The sequence below is a fragment of the Gigantopelta aegis genome, chromosome 10 (assembly GCF_016097555.1).
Source record: "Gigantopelta aegis isolate Gae_Host chromosome 10, Gae_host_genome, whole genome shotgun sequence".
Classification (NCBI taxonomy): Eukaryota; Metazoa; Mollusca; class Gastropoda; order Neomphalida; family Peltospiridae; genus Gigantopelta; species Gigantopelta aegis.
The window spans coordinates 65,658,758-65,683,501 of record NC_054708.1 but is presented as its reverse complement, the minus strand read 5'-3'; the positions used below and the strand labels follow the sequence as shown (position 1 = coordinate 65,683,501).

At 34.1% G+C, this 24,744-nt stretch overlaps 2 protein-coding genes across 3 annotated transcripts in view; both read left to right on the top strand.

Annotated features, from left to right (window-relative positions):
* The window catches only part of LOC121382715 (protein O-mannosyl-transferase 1-like), a 34,353-nt gene extending 16,281 nt beyond the window's left edge, over positions 1–18,072 (top strand). For both annotated transcript variants that reach the window (XM_041512264.1, XM_041512265.1), the window contains exons 10-19: positions 176–331; positions 1,134–1,366; positions 4,377–4,469; positions 5,217–5,313; positions 7,277–7,369; positions 8,013–8,127; positions 12,406–12,623; positions 13,897–14,023; positions 14,347–14,524; positions 16,099–18,072. In XM_041512264.1, the coding sequence (XP_041368198.1) occupies positions 176–331; positions 1,134–1,366; positions 4,377–4,469; positions 5,217–5,313; positions 7,277–7,369; positions 8,013–8,127; positions 12,406–12,623; positions 13,897–14,023; positions 14,347–14,524; positions 16,099–16,282 (1,494 nt within the window). In that variant the 3' untranslated portion in view covers positions 16,283–18,072. The remainder of the gene's footprint in view (positions 1–175; positions 332–1,133; positions 1,367–4,376; positions 4,470–5,216; positions 5,314–7,276; positions 7,370–8,012; positions 8,128–12,405; positions 12,624–13,896; positions 14,024–14,346; positions 14,525–16,098) is intronic.
* A 1,091-nt stretch (positions 18,073–19,163) lies between these two features.
* The window catches only part of LOC121382714 (VPS10 domain-containing receptor SorCS3-like), a 48,640-nt gene continuing 43,059 nt past the window's right edge, over positions 19,164–24,744 (top strand). Inside the window, exons 1-2 of the mRNA XM_041512263.1 lie at positions 19,164–19,462; positions 24,415–24,479. Of these exons, the coding sequence (XP_041368197.1) occupies positions 19,202–19,462; positions 24,415–24,479 (326 nt within the window). The 5' untranslated portion in view covers positions 19,164–19,201. The remainder of the gene's footprint in view (positions 19,463–24,414; positions 24,480–24,744) is intronic.

The following is a 24,744-nucleotide window of genomic DNA, read 5'->3' as shown; positions in this document are numbered from 1 at the left end:
GTGCTACGATCACCTTAAGTACATAAGGTAGCTATGCACTTAAGGTGATGTTAGGGCTAAGATCGCTTCATGGAACGGGCCCCTGGAGTGTGTATTCACATCCTTTTTAGGCTAGAATCTGCTTTTCACACATCCAAGAAATAATATCAAGCTGTATGGGTTTTATATTTTTCAGTTCTCACTGATCAAACACTGCTTTGCAAGATTTTGTCTTCTCGTCGGTGTGCCCATTTGTCTGTACGTGTCTCTGTTTTATTTCCACCTGTCTGTGTTAACGAAGGCGGGTCCTCATGACAACATTATGACCAGTGCGTTTCAGGCCAGCTTGGAGGTATGCATCATACACACGTTCTAAGGAAATAATTTTCTGCAATGAAGAACATTGTGACAAATATAGCACAATTTGTAGATCGTTTTTATTATTATCAGTTTTATAGAAAGTGGTTTATGTTGTTCCGGAAAAGCACTCAAAAGGGATGTGAAAGGCTGTGGTATATTCTTTTTTTTTTTTTATAGAAAGTGTATGTAAAAGAACATACTGTTAATTTAAAAAAGTAGGCTATTTTGCAACAGTGTCTTATTCTCTCTCTCTCTCTCTCTCTCTCTCTCTCTCTCTCTCTCTCCTCTCTCTCTCGGCATCCCTCTCTCTCTCTCTCTTCTCCTCTCTCTCTCTCTCCTCTCTCTCTCTCTCTTCTCTCGCTCCCCCCGTCTCTCTCGTCTCCTCTCTCATCTCTTCTTTCTCTCTCCCACTCTCTCTCTCTCTCCTCTCTCGGTGTGTCTGTGTGTGTGTGTGTGTGTGTGTCTTTTTCTCATCCCTTTGGTTAGTGATGGTTTCTAATCAAATTGAAAATAGATTGTGTAGCAATCTCTGAAACTTGAATAGCAAATTGTGACACAAATTTGAACAAAATGTTCCTCTGTCTCTCTCTCATTCTCTTTCCCTCTCTCTGGACCATAGTACTGTAATTGCAATTGTGGCACCGAATAATTATTTTGTTTTAAAGACTACCAGTATTCAATAAATGCAATGGATTGGCAACAAAACATTATTTTTTATAATAGCAAAACAATAACAGTATGTTCAAAGGTCATTCGTATACACATCGGTTTTTCATGTCTCTTTGTGTTATAAGGGAGGATTGGCTGCTTTGACCAAGGGCCAGCCCTTGTATGTCTCGTACGGTTCGCAGATAACACTGCGACACACACACGATGCTGTTCCGGGCCGGCCTTGCTGGCTTCATTCGCATCAGGCTGTGTATCCCATCCGTTACCCAGACAACCGGGGAAGCAGCCATCAGCAGCAGGTCACGTGTTACATCTTTAAGGATGTCAATAACTGGTGGATTATTAAACACCCCAAGAGGTAAGCGAATTGCGTGAATGCAGACGTGGATGTGGACACATTTTGTCTGTGTGTTAATTTATGCGGTTACCAGTACGTTTTTGTTTTTATTACCCACCTGGTGAACATCTGGGTGTGTAGTACAAATTTCATATGTATCTAATAGTGCATATTAGTTGCTAAATATCATCATTTAGGTAATTGACTGCTTCTTCCCTGGTCTTAGCTGTGTGCATTCACATGTCTCGTGGAGTATTGTTGGAAGTATTATTTGATGGTAAGTAATAAATCAAATACCTAGAATTTTCAAAAAGTCCACTAGCCATGGGATCAGTGATTTTCAAAATCCACTAGCCATGGTTAAAAATCTACTAGCCCTACTCAGACCTGTCAACATCCCGGATTCCGCGGGAGTCTCCCGGTATTTGATCAAATCTCCTTTCACCTGTGCGGGAGACAGTTTCTCCTGTTAAATGACATTTTTGTAAGCATAAAAAAAAAATCGATCCTCTTTTGTCAAAATAACAGAAGGGAAGTAACTCTGCCTTTTTTTTCTCATTCGGAAAATGTCGACTACTTTCGGTTTCCGAGAATGTAACAGGCCGAATTGTCCCGACTGTTTAACCTTTGCCGAAGTGAGAATTGTGGGATAGCCTATTTATATTGTTAAAAAAGCACATGGAGTTTATAAAATGACGTGTTATTATAATGTTTGTTGTCATCGTAATGACTACGAAGTGTGTGTCGCTAATTCAACAGGCTGTGTATTGACATTCAGTGTTGCCATATAAAAAAAAAAAACTATCCAATTTAGTTCTAATAACACCTCTGAATTGTAAAATGTCTTCCCACTGGATTACATAATGATAATGCAACTATGATGAATCTGAACTGCCAGACTCCCGAGTTGACAGCAATACACATGCATGTTAAAATCACATGTCACAGCAAGACAACGAAAAGACCAATTAGCTGTATAAACATACTTGTGTCAGTTAATTTTGTATCTTTGTGCGGTTAAATGTTGGTTATAAGGGTACACTTCAAGAAATTATTTTTGTACAATTAAAAAATGTTGTGTTTGACTTTGACATAAAGTTACTCACGGAAATGGGTATAATTCCGGTATATTTCACATGATGTCTGTAATGAGGTTTTACTTATGATTAATGAAAATACAATGTTTATTGCATCATTATAATGATTTTAAATAAGTACCACGCCACCGTTCCTCATTATAGTAAAAACTGAATATTAATTTATAAGATTTATATAAATTTGTCTTTGATACTTAGGTACACTAACCACAAATGATAATGTAACGCAACCTGTAAGGCTGTAAGTGTAATACCGTAAATGTACTAATTAAATTTTTTATTTCTTGTTCATGTTCTTAACATTTTTGGATAAAATATATATTTTTTTTTAAATATGTATTAAATCATAATAATATTTAAACTTAAAAAAACAACAAATTTTAATAATTTGTTTATTTTTTTAATGCCAAGATCTAAGGTTAAGAAGTATATATGACATTATAAAGTATTCATATAACTTATTGTAATAATGTTTTTTTTTAAATCTTGCGATTTTGGGTTAAATTGTGTGAATTTAAAAAATCTCCTGCTTTTTGACAAAATCTCCTGCTTTTTCAACACACACCTGCTTTCTCTTGACTAAAGGTTGACAGGTCTGCCTACTTCTGTATGTTCTGTAAATTTATACCAAAAATACTATTGTACTGTTGAAAAATGCAAACTGTTACAGTCTGCAAAGCTGGGGGTTGCTAATATACACATTATTATTATTTTTTTAATTAAAAAAAACAATTTCATATTTTTTAATTATCTCACATGGTACAGGGTTTTTTTAAAAACACTAATCTAATTTTTTAAAATTAATCCATGAGTCTCATTATATTTGATCAAGATTCATTCTGTTAACATTCATGTCAAAAACACTACAAATGGATGTTTTCATTTAGTGTTCTTATTAGTCCCCTACCAATCCAACTGGAGGGACTATAGATTCCATCTGTCTGTCTGCCTGTCGGTCAGTCTGTCCCACATATAGTTTTCTGAATACTGTGAGATATTCAGCTGAAGTTTTGTATATGGCTTTATTATGTTCTGTTACAGATCAATTTGACTTTGTGACGATTTACCCATTTTTATATGCCTGTCTATAATGGGTCGTATTATGGTATGGCATTGTCTGTCCGTCCGTCTGTCTGTACGTTCATACGTTCGTCTGTTAACTTTTTTTTTCTTGTCCGGACCATATTTTGCATACAGATGCATACAGGACCATCAAAACTCACATGTTGGAACCACTTTGGATGACGGTGTGTCACGTACTATGACTAGGTCACTGTCACCTACGTTTCATGGTCTACCGCACATAACAGTAAATCCTTGTCCGACCATATCTTGAATACAGATACACACAGGACCATCAAACCTCACATGTAGGAACACATTGGGATGGTGGTGTGTCACGTACTATTACTAGATCACTGTGACCTACTTTTCACGGTCTACTGTACATAACAGTAAATCCTTGTCCGGATCATATCTTGCATACAGATGCATACAGGACCATCAAACCTCACATGTAAGAACAACTTGGGATGGTGGTGTGTCACATACAATTACTAGATCACTGTGATACAAATAAATCAAATAATTAGTCTGTATTCACATAATTAGAATTGAATCATACCCGTAACATGTTCATTAATATCTATGGTTTTCCATCGAACTACTGACTGGCGTATCATGTACCTCACTGATACTCATGTTGACGAGTTATGGCCCCTGGACTTAGGAAATATAAAAATATGTTTTCTAAAAATGTTTTTTAGGAATGCATCAAAATATTGAGTTAAAATTTTGTGTATTATGTACTCAAGTTTTAATGTTGCAGTTGTTGTGCCCAGTATGGAACATGTATTGCTTTAGCAGTATTCTCAGAAATGGAATACCATTTGATTTTATGTCCATAAATGTGTTATTTACGGTATGTTTTTCAGGGATAGTCTTGTAGTTGATGAAATGCCACAGCCTGTTAAACACGGTGACATCATTCAACTTGTACATGGGATTACCAGTCGAGCACTCAACAGGTATCCAATGCATACACTGTCTGTATAAAATGGAAGTTTACTTTTAATTAATGTTTGTTATCAAAGTGACAACCACCGATACTACAGCTATTAGTAATTTCTAATTTCTACTGTTTTTGTCTATCCGTCCGTACATCCCACTATAGTTTTCTGAAGAAAAAAATTTATATAGCTTTATCATGTACTGTTAAAGAACAAGTTTAAATTGCATAGCGATTTACCTATTTTCAGAGTTATGACCCTTGAATTTAAGAGCTATGAAAAATTCTTTGGCCTGGTAGCTGACATGATATACTTCAACAGTACTGTCTGGATGCTTATTTTACACCATACATATAGTCCCCAAATGAACAAAGACAAAAACAAAATATAGCAACTTAACTGTAAAGTTCCAAAAATTTTTTTATCAACATATTTTTTTTGTTCTAAAAATAGAAATAATACCACATGATTTGGCAACTTCACAAGTGAATCAAGTTTTCTCCACTGTAAATAGTCTCTTAACAGCGTATGTAGAAATCATCCAGCTGTGTCCAAAAGCTGGCTACATCAACCCAGTTGGGGAAAAGCATTCAAGATTATTAATTTGCATTTATTGCCTGATTACCTAGTGTTCAATAGTAGTTGGATAAAATGAATTTTCATTATCTTCTTAATAATATTGACTTGAGTTTGTTCACATCTAAATATTTTAAGCAGTTACCGTTATTAATGTAATAAGAACCCTGTTACTGATGTTTATTTCAGCCATGATGTTGCTGCCCCAGTGTCTCCCCAGAACCAGGAAGTGTCATGTTACATCGACTATAACGTCAGCATGCCAGCACAGAATTTATGGAGGGTGGTAAGTCCATTATGTGACAAATTGCAGTTAATAAGAAAGTTTGTTTTGTTTTGTTTAACGACACCACTGGAGCACATTGATTAATTAATCATCAGCTATTGGATGTCAAACATTTGGTAATTCTGACTTTGTCCAGTTGTGGTGCATTGGTTGGAATGAGAAAAAACCCAATCAGCTGAATGGATCCACCGAGGTGGTTCAATCCTGCGACGTAAGCACCACAGGCGAGCACTCAACCGACTGAGCTAAATCCTGCCCCTGCAGTTAATAGGTCATAGGTCATGGGATTGACCTCAGACAGTGGACCTTTTGAGTTATGTTATATAATATGTGATGCTGTTTTTGGGTATAGGCACCCTGAATAAAAGATTCCTTTACCAGTGGTGTGGTTAAGCCACCAGAGTTAAGGGTTCACCACCCAGAATAAGTTTAACGACTCATTGGGTAAGGGCCCTACACTGACTTCTCTCTCACTAACAAAAGTAACCACTAATGCTCTGTCTTGAACAGGCAGTCCAAATAGCTGATGTGCATGTCCACAACAATGTGCTTGAACCTTAACTGGATATAAGCACAAACACAAATATAAACAAACCAATAGGATTCCTTGTTTTGCTATTATCAAATGTTTAATACTAACAGCTGCTGTTCAAAACAATGCAGATCTGGCGATGGAAAAAAATTGAAGGTGTGATTATTTGTTCCATTAACTAAAGTTATTGGGACCCATTTATGATACTACCATATTTCCTATATATATATATATTGAGCATTAATATTTAATTATTTTGTAGTTCTATTGAACAAAAACAAAATCACATACTAAGAAGAGCTAATCTCAGAGGAGAGATGGGGGAGCAAAGTAATTCCTCCATTTAAACTACTGTAGAATACTTTTATTTTCGAGTGGAATTTATTTTCGCATTTTTATTGTTTGAATAAAATTCGTGAAATTAAAGGCTGACGAAAATTGGACAAATTTGAAAAAGAAAAAAAAGTAGTCTTGTTCAGTCAGACCAGAGGCAGGCCGAGATCTCGTTAGTTTCCGTTTCACGGTACTATTAGTAACAATGCAACTCTTAAAACTTTAAATAAAAAAAAAAACCCAATATATAAGTACAGAAAAATATATTATAAGATAATAAACAATACTAAGTTTTGTATTGTTTACTTTCATAAGTGCTGGTGATGAAAGCAACACACGTGTTTAAAAAACGGAAGTATGTTAAAATGTGGAAGCGAAAATAATCCGGGGTAGGCTTCTACAGCGATACTATACTCATAGTTCATATTGGGCCTTTACATTAAAAGTTTTGCCTGTTGATCAATCACAAACTGTAGTGAACGAGTATTTTGACAGTAATAAATATTGTTTATATCAAACTTGAACTAGGTTTGTTTTTTTATAACACATTTGAGGATTATGAAAAAGTGCACAGGGTAGCCTAAGCACCTTGTTTAAGCTTACTGCATTTTGTAAATAATAAACGTCAAAATGATTGACTTCAGTAATGGTACTTAAGTTGGGTTTTTTAATTGGGGGAAGGCATGGTGGATTCACTAAAATAAATGCTTGCGAACTGACTCATTTTCATTAAATCACAAAAATTTGATTCTGCGAAAATAAAGTATTTTACAGTATGTGGTCTTATAATGTGCTGAGGTGTCATCAAACATTCCTTTCTTTTTACACTAGGGCAGTTAAATTTTAAAAGTTACTGCTAACTATAGTAAGTGATTAAGTACAAACAGTGTACAAGATATACTTTTCAGAGCTGATGAAAAATAACCTCAAAGATAAACAAAATATCATAAGGTATGTTTTGTTTCTTGCAGTACTCTTGAATACCAACTTAATTAAGATGTAGCCAGTGATTAAGTGTATTCCCACCAGTATATAAACAGTATTTTTCATAGTTTTTCTCCATAAATGAAAGTGAATGAGAAATTTTTTACTTTTCAGGATATTGTGAATCGTGAGAGTGATTCGGACAATTGGCAGACTATTAAAAGTCAGATCCGTTTGATACATGTCAACACATCAACAGCCATTCGGGTCAGTTGTATTACAGTGCTTAATATTCTGTATGAATGCATACAATTGTCATCACATATTCTTTACACCGAATTTTTGTTTGTTTTTTGCTATCTTTAACACCTTATATTGTTTTATAAATTGTTTTATAAATTGTTTTGTTTTATTGCAAATAAATAGGTAATCCTTTCATTTAATGTTTAGCTACTTTTGGTAGTTTGTATTGTTGTTATAAATTCAGTTCTTGATATTGCCCTTCTTTGTAGTATCGTCATGAAATGAAATGATTTGAATTGTAAATTTTTTCTTGGCTTTACAAAGGTATTACTTGTCTGGTGAAGGCAACGGCATAATTTTTTGCAATCAGCTCAACATTGGAATTTCGCATTTAGCTCCATTTCTCACGAACTATAAGTCTAAGATTATTAACATTTATTTTATAGTTACACCTATGGATGTTCATCACAATGCATGTGGGTATTAAAAAAAAAATATTTAAAATTTTAATTCATGAATTGTTTATTATTTCTTTTTATATTTTGATTTTTCTTTTTTAAATGTTCATTAAGATGTACATCTGTGGATGCCCCTGTCAGCGACATGGAATATAATTATAGTAGGCGAGACATTTAATTCCACGGATTTGTTACTGTTATTTTCACAGAGTACTGGCAAGCAGCTGCCCGAGTGGGGTTTCCATCAGTTGGAGGTGGCTGCCGATCGCGTCATTAACCAGCCTGCAGCTGTGTGGAATGTTGAAGAACATCGATACACCAAGAGTAGGACACTGTTTACGTATTCATCAGGGGCGGGACGTAGCACAGTGGTGAAGCGATCAGCTGATGTGTGGTTGGTCTAGGATCGGTCCCTGTCGGTGGGCCTGTTGGGCTTTCTCGTTCAGCAAGGAAATGTTTTATTTAACGATGCACTCAACACATTTTATTTACGGTTATATGGTGTCGGATGTTCCAGCTAGAGCAGTACGACTGGTATATATATCAAAGGCAGTGGTATGTGCTGTCCTGTCTGTGGGATGGTGCATATAAAAGATCTCTTAATACTAATGGAAAAATGTAGCAGGTTTTCTCCCTAAAACTATATGTCAAAAATTACTAAATGTTTGCCATCCAATAGCCGATGATTAATAAATCAACGGGCTCTAGTGGTGTCATTAAACAAAACACACTTTTAACATATTCATCATTCCAGCATTTGATACACATCTTGGTCCATACCTATTATTAAACATTAAGACTCGATTTCTCATTGATGGTTCAACCATGGTCTGCGATTAGAGAAAACCGACTACCTAGATCTTTACAGTTACAAACTGAAAAACAGTAAGCATGTACATGACTAATGAATGAATGAATGAATGTTTAACGACACCCCAGCACGAAAAATACATCGGCTATTGGGTGTCAAACTATGGTAATGCAAATAAATAAAGTGATGATCAACATCAATATAAAAATTCAAGGTTCAAACAAAAACAGTGTAAAGAACTGTGCAAAAATACAAATACAAATATCAAAGAATTTTACGGACACCGAATTTTACTCTAAACTTCAATTTGTGCTGTATTGGCCATTCTCAAAGAGAATGTTACACCCCTGCACCACGGTGAGGTTACAGCACGCGCAGGGGTACATGACTAAGACATAAGAAAGCATGAGCAATATTATCTGCATGAACAAATTTTTTTTGATGGTTAAGTTTTGCTTGAGTCGGGGAAACTTAAGGTAGTACTAAACCAAATAACTTCCGGCTGGGTCAAAGTTCGAGGTGCACCCAACTTTTGATAGAGAAGTGAACACCACAAGTCCTGTGATTGGTTATAAATGTGAGTGTGTTGGTTGTAAAAAAAATTAGTTTCATCTGGGCTAAAAATGTATGCAATTTTATTTCATCTAGTACCACTGTGTCAAGTAGCCTTGTGCTTAGAACATGTATGGGGTACCTGTAAAAAAGAAAGTACTCAAATTTTGTGCGGAACTAGGGTAGTCATCGACGCTACCCGTTAGCTCAGAAATGAGCAGCTTGACACCCACTTTTTTGTGATTCACTTTAAGGGTGAGGGGTGATAGTATTTATATCCGTGGCGTTTATGTCGATTGATACGTTGCAGGTAGTTTTACCCACATGTTACTATTGTCGTCTATGGGATTTGATTTGGTAGTATACACCCTATAGCACATATTCAGTGCATAATAAAAAATATTATGATTTTGTGATTTTATTTAATTAAACTATACTGGTTGATTAATTAGCCATCACTCGATCATGCAAGTTCACAATGACCTTGACCTTGACAATAATCTCTGTACATGGCTCTGAATGGAGTTTGAATCAAAGTTAGCACTGAAGAAAAGTTGGTTTTGGCCTATAATTCATACTGTAAATATTTCAATAATTTCTTTTTACATGGTATTTGACTTGCCATATACAACTGCTCTTAAATATGGTGTTATATATATAGGCAACCTGAATTAAGATTTTAATAGCAATTTATTTTTATATTAAAAATAACCTGTGTCAGTAGTGGGTTAATGTCTTTAGTTTCCATTAACATAGTTAATTTTTCATGTATGAAATTCTGAAAACTCAAATTTGTAAAGAACTTGATTTTTATTGTCATTTTGACATATTTATAGGGTGCTAAGTTATATTTTAGACAAGTTTGTAGTTTTATGCAAAATTTAAAATAAATTTAAAGAAAAACTTCACCAAAGACATAATTAAATTTGTTGTCACTATTGTGCCTTCTGTTCTTAGTTATACATAACAATAATCTTGTTAAACATACCTTTAGATCTCCAGATCAAATTATTTTTTTAATAATCACTTAGTTTGCTCTCATGAAGACCATTTTAGGTTTATACTGGATTCAGAACCAATTTTTTTCAGATTTGATTATCTGCCTTGGAGTAAGTTGGTAATTTATTTTATTGTTAAAGCTGTATTACCCAATGTTACTAGCTAAATAAAATGCTGGATTACTGATTGTAGAAATACATCCAATATACATATTGTATTGATCTGGATTAGAAAATAATGCAATAAAATAGATGTTCGGGTAAATATGTCATTTAAAAGTAGTTTTTTAAAGTAATTAATCAAAAATAAATGTGTGAAAGCTGGATGATAATTCCAGATATCACAAATATTAAAAGCTCCCAACTACAGTAGGCTACAAATAAAATATAGTCAGGAATATGGGTGGCTCCCAATGGTTTTGATGGTTCATTATGAAAATCAGCATGGCCGATGGATTTGAAATTCCCACACCTGGTAACTTGAAGACGGCCACACCCTGCATACAGGATTTCCTCCCAACACTAATGTCCAGAACATTAAGTTATTACTTCATACAGGTACAGTCATGTTGGTGTTTCCTTCCTCAGACAGTGTATTTTTTTAATACTGATATTTCTTTGATGTACCTGTTCAGGTCTCCTAATCTAGGGGTCAGTCAAGTGCATGTGTGTTAATGGAATACTTTAAAGGAGTAGAGGTACTCTGACTATCTTTGTTGTCTCTACATATATACCTGAGTACACACACCAAACTGACAGTAAATATCTTCAGGAGTTTTATTTTAAAACATTTTGTTGTTTAATATGACATATTGCATTTGTACAAAACTGTATACAATATATATGCCTTATGAGGTGTACATTATATTAGGTTGCACTGTAGAAATAACAGTTTCATTGAGGCTGTCACTTTATGTCAGAATACACCAGATCCTGGTTGTCATAAAAACACATAGCTGGATACTTTTTGAAAAATGTGTATTATCATGTTAGGTAGTACTAAACCAAATAACTTCTGGCTGGGTCAAAGGTTGAGGTGCACCCAACTTTTGATAGAGAAGTGAACACCACAAGTCCTGTGATTGGTTATAAATATGAGTGTGTTGGTTGTAAAAAAAATTTGTTTCATCTGGGCTAAAAATGTATGCAATTTTATTTCATCTAGTACCACTGTGTCAAGTAGCCTTGTGCGGAACTAGGGTAGTCATAGACGCTACCCGTTATCTCAGAAATGAGCAGCTTGACACCCACTTTTTTGTGATTCACTTTAAGGGTGAGGGGTGGTAGTATTTATATCTGTGGTGTTTATGTTGATTGATACGTTGCAGGTAGGAGTTTTAGCCACATATGTTACTATTGTCGTCTATGGGATTTGATTTGGTAGTATACACCCTTAAACCATTACCGAAAAATTGGACCTTTATAAAATTAAAATAAAAAAGAAGTTTTATTTAACGACGCACTCAACACATTTTATTTACGGTTATATGGCGTCAGACATATGGTTAAGGACCACACAGATTTTGAGAGGAAACCCGCTGTCGCCACTACATGGGCTACTCTTTCTGATTAGCAGCAAGGGATCTTTTATTTGCGCTTCCCACAGGCAGGATAGCACAAACCATGGCCTTTGTTGAACCAGTTATGGATCACTGGTTGGTGCAAGTGGTTTACACCTACCCATTGAGCCTTGCAGAGCACTCGCTCAGGGTTTGGAGTCTGTATCTGGATTAAAAATCCCATGCCTCGACTGGGATCCGAACCTCATTACCTACCAGCCTGTAGACCGATGGCCTACCACAACGCCACCGAAGCCGGTGGACCTTTAAAGTGCACTCTTTGGTCCGTTTGCCTCACATTATAGTGTAAGTTATTTATCTCATCATCAAATGTAACTTCCCTAAACAGCTGTACATATTTTAAATTAATACTTTATATGGATGTTTAGCCATGTTCTCACATCATAGTTTGTCTGGTAAAAGACATGCATCTAAAATGGAATGATTTTTAAGCTAACAAGTCTTTGAAGCAGATGGTTAAAATATTTGTTACTTCAGATCTTGCCATCAGAGGCTATGGTATGTGCTGTCCTGTCTGTGGGATGGTGCATATAAAAGATCTCTTGCTACTAATGGAAAAAATGTGGCGTGTTTTCTCCCTCAAACTATATGTCAAAAATTAATAAATCAGTGTGCTCTAGTGGTGTCATTAAACAGATCAAACTTTAACTTTTTGTTTTAGATGTGGAGAAAGACCGACAGAGCCAGTCGCTGCGCCAGGCCGAGATGATCCCGCTAGAACCGACACGCCTGTCATTCTGGACTAAGTTCTGGGAGCTGCAGCTGAAGATGATTTTCTCTAGCCAGGACGTGGAGCTGGAACACAAGTACTGCTCCGATCCACTCGACTGGCCGTTCATGACGAAGAACATCGCATACTGGATGAGCCCTAACACCAACGTAAGATTAATAGAGAATATGTCACAGTCAATCAAATTTTGTTTTAGCCAATCTACAGATATGTAGAATATTTCAAAAGTGGCTAATTTAAAGAAATTTTTATTAGCCAAAGACAAAATGTGGTAACCACTTTGTATGAAAATTAGTAATTTCCCTGACAGTATTAGTAAATTTAGACAAAGGGACTGGCACATTGCATGAGCCAAACTGGTTTTTATGCTTAATTAACATTAAACGAAATCAGTCAGAAACACTTGGCTATTTTCATTCTAAAAGATAGTTGAGACACATGGTTTTAAACTTTTTTTGTATGTTTTACAAATACTCCTTTATCTAAAAATTATCCATTGCAGAAATATTTTGCGACAAAAATGTTGCATACAAATTTTATTTACAAGTATTTTAGGTAAATAATACTTCATATATGCAGGATTCCTGCGTCATATGAAACCCTGGTGTTAAATTATATTTATACAGTGATGTATGACATTAATCCTGGATGTACAATTCAGAGTTCGGGAGGTTTTGTTGTTTTTAAGTAGCCAGTATGTGCATTTAAAAGATTACTGTCATCCAGAAATAAATTGGCCTCAATGGTGCAGTGGTAAGTAAGCCATCAGCTGGTAGGTGCTGGGTTCACATCACAGTACCAGCTCCCACCCAAAATGACTTTTAATGACTCAGCAAATATGCTGTAAGGCCATTATTATCAGAATGACCTCTCTCTCTCCCTAACCACTAACCATTAAATCCTGGGTACTTGGCCCAGAGACCTGAGGTTAGTGTGCCCAGAACAGCATGTTTGAACTTTAATTGGATATAACAGGGATTTATCCATGATTTTTCGCCATGTCTAATAAGATTGAGAAAATTAGTGCAAGTAAATCAGACATGGAATTTTTTTTTTTTTAAGCCACTAAACAATGCATTACACCACTGTTAAATTTATTCATTACAACAGACATAATTATATATGTATATTGGGAATTTAAATTAGATATTTTCAGTGCCACCTTCTTTTGGGAAGGGGCCTATATTCAGACCCACAGAACCCCTTGATAAATCCATGTATGATCACAAAATGAAGTTAAAATATCTAATAGTATGCAGTATTTGTCCATGAATGAATGTTTACCATCCCAATAGGAGAGGAAACTTAGCTATAAGGTGGGTCTGTTCTGTACCACATGGATGGTGTTTGTTTAATCCCTATAAGAATCCCATCGATACATAGATTACTGAATGTATTTATGACCAACATTGTTGGTTCTAGGCTCAAATCCATCTGCTGGGGAATGTGGTGATTTGGAAGTTGTCTTTCCTTGGACTCTGTGTCTACTTGGGACTACTGATATTCTACATTCTCAGACGTCGACGTGAAGTCTTTGACATGCCAGAAGGTTGGTGACTAATTATTTTCTTATTTAAAATTTGCTACTTCCCTCCTTCTAAAAAAACCCGACATCAAAATGTCAGTTTTGCAAAGGATATTTTTAGGAACCTTTTTTTGGATGTTACACTGGCATTAAATTCCTCCCACTCAATGTATGATTTGTAAATTCATGAAATTTTTATAATTGTAAACAGTCCATAATGCATAATATAGTGATCTATTTTTCAAAATGCTAACATTTTGCAAGCCCAATGCTTTTTTTTTTCTTTTTTTTTCTAGATAATTCTATTTAAACCCATATTGCATTGGTGTATATTTCTTTTTCTTTAGCGGACTGGATCCAATTCCTGTTTGTGTCGCAGGTTGTGATTGGAGGATATCTGCTGAATTATCTCCCATACTTTCTGAGTGACAGGACTCTGTTTCTGCACCACTACCTGCCTGCCGTCATATTCAAGATCCTCGCCTTTGCAGTGGTCATAGATCATATCTACAAGTTGTATAATAGGTATGACATCAGAAACAAAACTGGAATAGTTCTTATTTACAAAACAAGTAATGGGCCAGATTTATGTCGTCGTTTTTTTTACTTGCATGCATTAACTAAATACATTTACAGTGCTAAAACACCTGCAATTAAGAAAAACAGGCTTCATAAATTTGGCCTAAAATGCCGTAAATTGAATTGCTGTTGAAATTGTTTGTTTTTGGATTTTTTTTCAATTCTGACTATGTCAACTTGTCTCTTGTCTATGGGCAGTAGAATGTAAGAAGTAAAATATTTACCCGAGGTGTAATGGTGTGTGAATTAATTAATCTTAGTAGACATAATTTTTTCCTTATAACTTGTAATCTATCAGACCACCAAGAACTGATAATTTGTCTAACCCATTTATCGGTTACACAAAAACAAATTCAGGTAACCCATTTCTTTTTTGTGTAAAATATTATACCCACGTAAATAATGTCTAATTTAAAATGTGAAACAAAATTAGATTTACGCAAGCGATGCACGAATAAAACGATTGTTCTTGCAATTTTTGAAGGCCTGACAATGATTGTAATATTAGAGGTGGTGGTATTGCCACACTATCTGTGCACATGGTGTTGTGTTTCACAACTAATAGCAGCCGAGTGCTAGATGATCGTTAAACAGATCATCAATGTCATGCTGGGAAAAAACCCTGTAGTGTTTTTATTTGTCTCACATTCACATCATCTATGAATATACTGTTACCTTGATAGCAAATTATTACTTTTGTTGAAAGGCCGGTAACAGAGTATGCAGGATTAGCTCTGGGTGATCAGAAACATTTGCCAAATTATCTAAAAAATGCTAAACCTTTTCCAACAAAAAAATCAATTATTACAACATTTTTCTTGCCAATTTAAAATAAAATTTGACATTTGTTCTTAAAATGTGCAGTTGGTGAATTTTGCGAGTGGCAGAGTGTGGATGGTTAGAACAAGTTTATTCCTTACAACCACAGCTAGCTCTAGCACTTGCCAAATTCGACAATTGTAAATTAAATATTTTTGGGTCAAATTTCATTTTAATTTAGCAAATAAATTTCATGTAATACTTGTTATTTTATTTAAAAAACCAACTGGATTTTTGCAATTTTTTAAGTTTGAACAGATGATTTGGCTACATTTTCTGTTCACCCTGAGCTAGGCCTGCAGGGCTTCTAGAATCTTTATAAAAATCCACTAGCCATGGAATCAGTGATTTTAAACATTTACTAGCCACAATTTAAAATTCACTAGCCCTACTTTACTTTAAGTTAATACAATTTTACTAAATAATAGTAATAATCAGATATGTCACCTAAAGACTGAGATAGAGCTTAAACACACTTAATTGAGAGTTGAGGTGGGGTCCGGATATTCATATTTACAAAATAAACTTAACTGCAACATTTAATCTCTTCTTTTTTTTCACTAGCCATCGAGCATGGCAATAGCAATTATTTACTAACCCAGCATTGAATATCACTAGCCATGGGAGTGGGGCTACCATAATCTAGAAGCCCTACCCTGAGAACTGGTGGTAAAGAGATAATTATTTCCTTTTTCTTTCAGCAACCGTGGAATAACGACACTTGTGATATACGTCACTCTAGCCATACTGTCATCAGTTGTGTACGTCTTTGTCAAGTTGGCAGTGTTTTCCTATGGGACTACAGCCCTGTCGCCTAGTCAGATGCAGGAGCTTACATGGAAAGAGACCTGGGACTTTTTAATACATGCTAAAACTGTCAAATAATGCATGTAGTGGCAGATAACTGTTGAGTTTTTCCACGGTCGTGTGGTATATAGATGTTTCACAATACAAAACAGACTGTTACTTCTATTGTTTTATTCACAGGCTTTTGTGATACTTATAATAAGTCTTGCATAAACGATAATTATTGGATGGATCAGTTCTAAATAATTATGTTTTGTTATGCACACAAAAAGTGTATTTATTTATATTTTAGTGTTTGAGTGCCAAAAATGGACTACCAGATTGCAGTTTGGTACAATAACATAAATATTTTATTCTGATTTTTCCAGTAGTAACTACTTACACGGGGTCAATGGTTATTAGCATGACTGCACCATTATATATTTATGCTTCTATAATTATACGTTTGTATATTGTAAAACAACTAGTCATTCATTACATTCCAAAGATGAGACCTAACTACTCAAATGTGCAATAACATTTCATGATGTATGCCTTGCGAATCATTTATTATTAGTACAGGGAAACCCCTCAAAACTGGGCACCCACGGGACCAAGTAAAAAGTCTGATTTTAAGGGGTATCTGGTTTAGAGAGGTTCCATTGTATACTGATATTTAAAAAATGGACCGTGAAAAAACGTCCAGTTTTGAGGGAATTCCGGTTTACATAGATTTTTGGAAGCTTTCACTGTATAACATTTTTCTGGTCTCACCTCAAATATAATGCAGTTTGTCTCTTCTAGTAGGATCATCTGAAGTGTAAAATATTAACCCTGATGCAGAGGAAAGATGTTAGTCACATGAGTGAATTCTGCAACCAACTGTACAATGGGTAATATAACAACATGTTTGTTTGTTCTGCAAAATTCAATTGAAGGCTACCATAATCTAGAAGCCCTACCCTGAGAACTGGTGGTAAAGAGATAATTATTTCCTACTTAAAATGCAAAGTTGGTTGACAACATTGATCAGAAGGCTTATTTATTAAAAGATCTGATATTCATTCTCCTTTCTCATCATCCTAATGTTTGGGATTCAAGTATTTTATTTACTTACCATAATATATTATGTATAGTTTATAAATATTTTGTATCATTTAAAAACATACATGTCAATGTCCATTTATTTTATATTATTTTGAATTCAATAAACCTGCTTGCACTTGCATGTACTAGAAAATTAGTTTGTAAACTATTCCATTAAAAAGTTAAATTTTGTTTTAATTATAGTATATGTCAGTCATTTGGAAATTCTGACATGGTCTTAGAGAGGAAACCCTCTACATTTTTCCATTAGTAGCAAGGGATCTTCTTTATACACCACCCCACAGACTTTTGCATTTTAAAAATGTTTGTTTTTTTAACATGCAGATATCAAAAGCACAACTATGAACAAAATTAAATCAAATGGGATCTAAAAGATATCTTTAAAATGTGATGTTATTGTTCTCTGCTGGAACATAACTAAAATTAATGCAATAAGTCTGAACATTGTTATAATTAGAGTTTTCTTTTTGTCCTATCTAAAGTCGTTATACACTATTTTCAGAACTGGTAGAGAACACTCTTAGTGTGGTTTGCAGAGATGTCTTTAAGTGAACAACCAGTACTACACAAGATTAGAGTTTCCCCATAGCATTGTATAGATTGTATTGTCAGTGTTGTCAACAGTAGTCATTGAAAACTACTTGATTGTCACGAAATGTATCACTTTTATTATGTACTTGATGTACCTATTTATGTTTCAGGATATCTTTTTGTCCATTTTAAATCATGCAATATTTGTATCACTCTTACATGTGTTTTCAAAAATAAAAAAACAAACTGTTTGCTGGTGTTTGTGTTCAGCATTTGTTAGCTTCTGCTCGCTTTCTGTTGACCAAATTAAACTTTTGGTCTATGAGAGGCATTGTTTCCTTAAAAACTGCTATTTCCTGTGAAATTTGTAAAACATAGCACACATTTTGGTATAGATTCATAAAATGAGCATTAACAAATTTTAATACTGAACTCGTAAGTAATGATGAAAATAGTTCTCATCTTATTACAATGAATAAAATAACGGCTGTGTAATGCTAGATATTCAATACTAGTTGTTGATTAATTTCATAACCAAGTGCTGTGAGTTGCATGTTGGCTGATCCAAAGAAGTTCTGTTAAATCACCAGTATTGTATTCTGTTTCATATAAAATAATGTGTGAAATAACCTAGCTTTCATTATAACATGTCGGTGGTAAAAACTAAAAACCCCATTAAAACCCCCATCAAAGATGCTCGGTCAAGGATGATGACCTAATTAATTTAAAAAAAAATATATTTGGTTTCATAGAGTTTATACATACAGGAGTTTTTACCATTGTGTAGTGCCTGAACTGTAAGGATGTGGGCAAGTTAATACAGTTCCCTTCCTTTCATTGTGTAATATTGCTTATTATATGCAGCATCCCACAGAGAGGGTAGTACATACCACAGCCTTTACCAGTTGTGGAGCAGTCCACTGACTGGGATCAATCCTAGATGGACCACACATCAGGCGAGTGCATTACCACTGGGCTATGTCTAACTACAAACCCAACAAAACAAAACAAAGCAAATGTTTACATTTTCTTAACAGTTAGCTATTGGGTTTTGATTCATTGTAAGTGTGATTATATTGTTTTGAAAGTGAACTGTTGCTGTGCATTTTCTAATACTGTAACGGATATAATTTTACATATAATATTATTTTAAATAATTGTAAATAACTACTTTACAGAGTGAAAATAGACAGGTCCATCAATAATTATAATACATACGATTACAAAATGTATGACAATGCACATTAACTTCCCCGTCTTGGTTCATATAAATTAAAAACACCGTCTGTTTGCGAGTTGCGGTTCTCCATCGGTAGAGGAGGAAAACGCATAAAACTGAAAATGGCGGACCAAAACAATCTCGCAGACGTGCGACTGTTCATGTTTTTGTTAATTTCCTTGTTCTGCTTAGATTTGTCACATTCAGCTGTCTTACGCTATAATACTGATGAGTTGCATCCAAATCCAGTGCAAAGAATTTCTTTGAGCAATGAGCCATATGAACACCTTGACAGATGGCGGCGTTCTTCCTCGTCTGATGCAGATGGGATTGTGAATAAGCTGGATGTCATCGTTAACAAACTGAATGGAACCGCGAACCACAAAGAAGCGTATATGCACTGGTCTGGTAATAAAAGTAATGTATGTAACATTTTATATTAATATCGTTTAATATCATTAAAACTAAGAATGCTAATATAAAATGTCATTTTAAAATTAAAGCTCCGAGCCCCCCCCCCATAACTGTGTAACATGATAAAGTGACCAACCCTGAAGTCCGAACCCAATTGTTAACACTTACCATCAATATCCCAAACTGCGTTCACCTAACGACAAAAACACGAAGGTGATATTTATGGAAATACTATTGTACATTTTTCAGTTACAATACAAAATAGATTGCAATCAATTAACATAAAAAATATACCATCGTAACCATGTGGATGTAATACAAATCCATTATAAAAAACAAAAGTAGAGCACCCTCCAGTAAACAGGAAAGGGTGCAATGTTTCTAACTGCGTTTGTAAAAAAAAAAGTATCGTACTGCGCATGTGTGGTTCGTTATTTTCCATTTTTAAGGCCACTGCATGAAAAAATATATGTTTCTGAAATATGTACAGTGAACAAAAACTGTGTTTCATATATTTTTTTAAAAGATAAATTCAGTTTGTCAAGCATTTTGGTCCAGTCCCCGTTTTTTCAACACCCATTGCTAAAACTTTAGGTGTTACGTTCATACCAGTGAATAGATTTAAAATATCAGTTTTCAAATGACTTGATTCATAATTAACACAATTTATACACTCAAAATTATTTATAATTGGGCAATTCCTTGGTCAAGTAAACCAATAGGTCATTTTTAAAAACGCTTTCAAGTGAGACAAGTTTGGTGTCATTTGAAAGGTTATTATCTTTAGTTTCAAATATTACATTAATCCTTTTTCAGTAGATGTGTTTTACTTATAATGCAACTAATGCATCAACCATGAATGCAACAATATTGTACGAAAAATTCTATTAACACATTTATCAGCATATTTTTTATACATAAGTGAGTAGAAATAAAAATCTTTATACAGAAATAATCTCAGACATGCCCTTTGTTAATTGACATAATATATAAAAGACATTATAATGGACATTATATTTATATATAAATATACTTCAAGCAGGCTTTTATTCATAATATTTACATATGTTACTCGTGTGTATGTCTGACACCAAAAAAAAAAAAAAATTAATCTCCACTTCTGCTAACTGGTTGTAAAATGTTACTGACTGAGATGCAATGCTAATTTTATATGGTTGATTAAAAAATGTAAAAACAATTACTGAATATGTAACAATTGCCATGCTACTGTGATGCTGTTATAGTGTATATCCGACACCATAAATCATATTTATTTTTTCCAATTTTGAAGCAAAGTATTAATATTTATGCAATGCCAGTGTGATATTTGGAGACATTTTTTATAACTAGAGTCAATTATGACCATCAGTATTAATTTTTTATCCATATAAGTAGATTAAGAGGAATTTATCAAAGTGCAAAAGACAGCTTCCTGCCGAAAGTGTTGATTATGTTTTAAAATTAAATGATTTGGCCTTGTTGACTTGGCACGTGTGAGGTCATGTGACACACACTGTCCATTTTAAGTCAGTTTCTATGAGTCATGTGGACCCGATATCAGTAATTTCAAGGAACAAAAACAACTTAGTAAAATTAATGGTTTTAGGTGTTTGTAAAGTTTTGTATTTAGATAAATACTTGTCTGAACTTTATTGCTAATGAAAGTGTTCTAGAACTGTGAAGGAAAACCTCACAAATGAACGACAAGCAGACAACAAGAAATTGGATGTTGATTGCGCGAACCGTGCACGAGAAAATAAACTGAACGGAGTTGGAAGCATAACGCAGTTAGGGACGTTGACAATATATCGTGTGTGAGGCATGTCAGTTATGAACAATGCATGGTTATATTATTGTAAATGAAATAGACAACTGGCGAGTCCCTATTACCATTAGATTTTTCCCACATTTTGTCCAAATAGAATTCCTGAAAAAAACATTACAATGACACAGATCCCACCAACTAGGATGTAAGCATGTCTCGTATATCAGTTCATGTACAAAATGTACCTTCTGCAAAAAGAATATAATAATTGAAAAAAATTCTGACAAAATAAGTGTTAAAGCATAAAAATTAAATGATTTGGCTTTATTGATCTGACGATTACTACAGTTGTAAACTTTAAAATCAAATTATCTCAAAATACAAAAAGTGTGACATCACAGATTATTTCCTTGGACTCTTCATACATGACAGTTTATATGTTATTTTTTTTCTAACAAATATCTGCATATCATTTTTTAGAAATAGGTGAAATATTCTTGATACAGGTACATACTTAGTAAATGATTGGAAAATATTTCTGTTAGAGAACATTTTGATAATAAATTAAAATCTTTTATATTTGTGAGATTAATACAGGGCTTCTAGGATTTAAAAAAAATCCACTAGCTATGGGATTAGTGATTTTTAAAATTTACTAGCCACAATTAAAAATTAACTAGCTCTACATTACATTAAGTTAATATAATTTTACCAAATAATATTTATATAGAGGATACTCCCCGAGTGTCTTATGATATCATAATTTATCAGCACGAGTTGATAAAACTGAAATCCGAAATACTTTTATCGAGTGCTGATAAATTATGATATCACAAGACACGAGGGGGTATTCTTTTTATCATCCATTATCATTCTTTTCATCTGCGACAGTTGTAAACAATGTCACTAATGTGGGTTGAATGTCAGTGGTAGACTCGTTAACTAGCAGAACGGCAGTGGCATGACGTCACTAATGGTAGGTTTAGCGCTGAAACAAACACATTGACGTAACAAAACATTGTCTTGTGATTAAAATTTGACCAATCAAGACTATAAGAAGCTAATATTGCAAATTATAGTGCCAGCGATATCTCCTAAAAAAGCCTTTAATGGATGATAAAATCAGATATATTACCTAAAGAGGGAGATAGAGATTAAAACCACTAACATTGGGGGTTTGGGTGGGGTCTGGATATTCACTATTACAAAATAGACTTAACTGCAACATTTGACTCTTTTTTTTCTTTTCTTTTTTTTTCCTTTTTTTTTTTTCACTAGCTGTTGGGCATCGTAATAGTAGTTATTTACTAGCTGAACATTGAATATCACTAGCCATGAGAGTGGGGCTACCATAATAATCTAGAAGCCCTGATTAATATGTACTTCTTGTAAAAAGTGTGAATATCACCTGTTTGTACATGTACAGTGTACATGTAATTATCTTTCAAAAACAGTTATATACATGTAAACATGCATACATGTACAATTACCGGATAGACAAATTTAATGTAATTCTTGCTGAAATAATATGTGCATACATACTTGTATGTATGTAAGTAGGCTATATTTCACGCTTGAATTCATCCATATACTCAGGTGATCTAATATGTAACTACACCTACATGTAGACAAATATCACACTGTGTGTGCATGCATGGTGTGTGTCTGGTGTGTACAGTTTGTGTGTGTGTGTGTGGTATTTGTATCTGGTGTGTACGGTTTGTGTATATGTGTGTGTGGTGTGTGTGTGTGTGTGACGTGTGTGTGTGTGTGTGGTGTGTATTATGTGAGTGTTTGTAGAAATACATATGAAATATACACATCTATACAGATACATTCTATGTGTAGAAGTATATGTATGTATACAGAAGCAGCACAGTCACCAGGTACAAGTAGTATGTACATGAGTGTCTGTGCATCTAACAGGAAGTGATCAAATAAGGGAAGTATGATAACCATATAGCCATGCACATAACATTATATTTTAAACTTTAGCCTTTAGGGCCAGGAAGTATAGTCATCATTTCATTACCAGTATATTACTTAGTCTAAATAACTGGGTTCTTTTTTCTTCTACATTTACCTGGATGATATATAACAAAACTGAAAAAGTGGACTATTCTCATTTAAAAAACAAAGGTTGACAAAACCAGACTGGTTGTCAGAATGTGATAAATAAATACATTAATTTTGTACATTTGATGTATGCAAATTATGTACTGTTCATGTTAATAAATTCATTCAAATGTACTGGACCTTGCAACTGAAAACATTAATAGACTGGTTATGTCCACTCCATCGGAAAAAGAATATGAGTGCAGTGTTTCTGCCAAAAACAAAATTGGTTATGGGATTGAATGCAACCAGAATCAACAGGGGGTATGGGAGGCCTCCCCTAGAAAGGAAATGGGTTACGGTTAGGGTTAAGAAATTCATACAGTAATGATAAGAGTAATTAATTTTGTCAAAAAGTTAACTTAAAAAATATAAAATCTGCAAAAACATTTGGATATGACACCATACCCATTTTATCTTGTGGCATAAACCCTGGAGTGATATAAGGCTACCTGCATATTATTTGATTAAACAAAGAGAGAGAAAAAAAGGAAAGAATATATATTTTTTTAATATTTGCCAAATAGTGTTTTAAAAAATCACAGTTGCATTTGTATGTTTTTATCTTGAATCATGAACACGAAATGATAAAGATCAAACATGAAAGAATTTTTTTTTGAAACCCCCCCACAAATTGTGTATATTTAACATAATGGAATAAATAATTTGAAAAAAGGAATAAAAGTTATTAATTTTAACTCCCATATATACATGACAAAACCTCAAATGAATTCCATTTTCAAATACATGTACGTTTTAACTGTTTGACAGTGACTGCCATTGCATCATAACAGCAGAACATGCTTGCATGGATACCATAGTGACTGAAATACAGATAAACGAAATAAAAAAACTGCCAAAAAACATCGGTCAAGTGCTGTAGAATAGCATATTAATTTTGTAAATTGTACGTTGCCAGCTAGAAAAAAATTCCACAACTGTTACAATGTATGTCAGGATGACATAAATATACATGTATGTATCATATATGTTACAAATGTCACTTTTATTTAATTTCATGTATATTAATTGTATTATTTTATATTTTTGTAATGGTAATGACTATGTTCTTGTCTTTAGGATATATTTGTGTTAACAAAACAGCGAAACCAGTTTCGAAGAACTATTCAGAGCAAACTATGGGTGTAAGTACAATTATGACAATAATATGTAATGTTTTCATGTGTTAACCTGATCTCCAATCTTAATTTATTTACATGTACCTCATCTCATGGAGGGGCGGGACGTAGCCCAATGGTAAAGCACTCACTTGATATGCTGTCGGTCAGGAATCAATCCCTGTCGGTGGGCCCTTTGGGCAATATCTTGCTCCAGCCAGTGCATCACGTATATCCAAGGCCATGGTATATGTTATCCTGTCTGTGGGATGGTGCATATAAAAGATTCTTT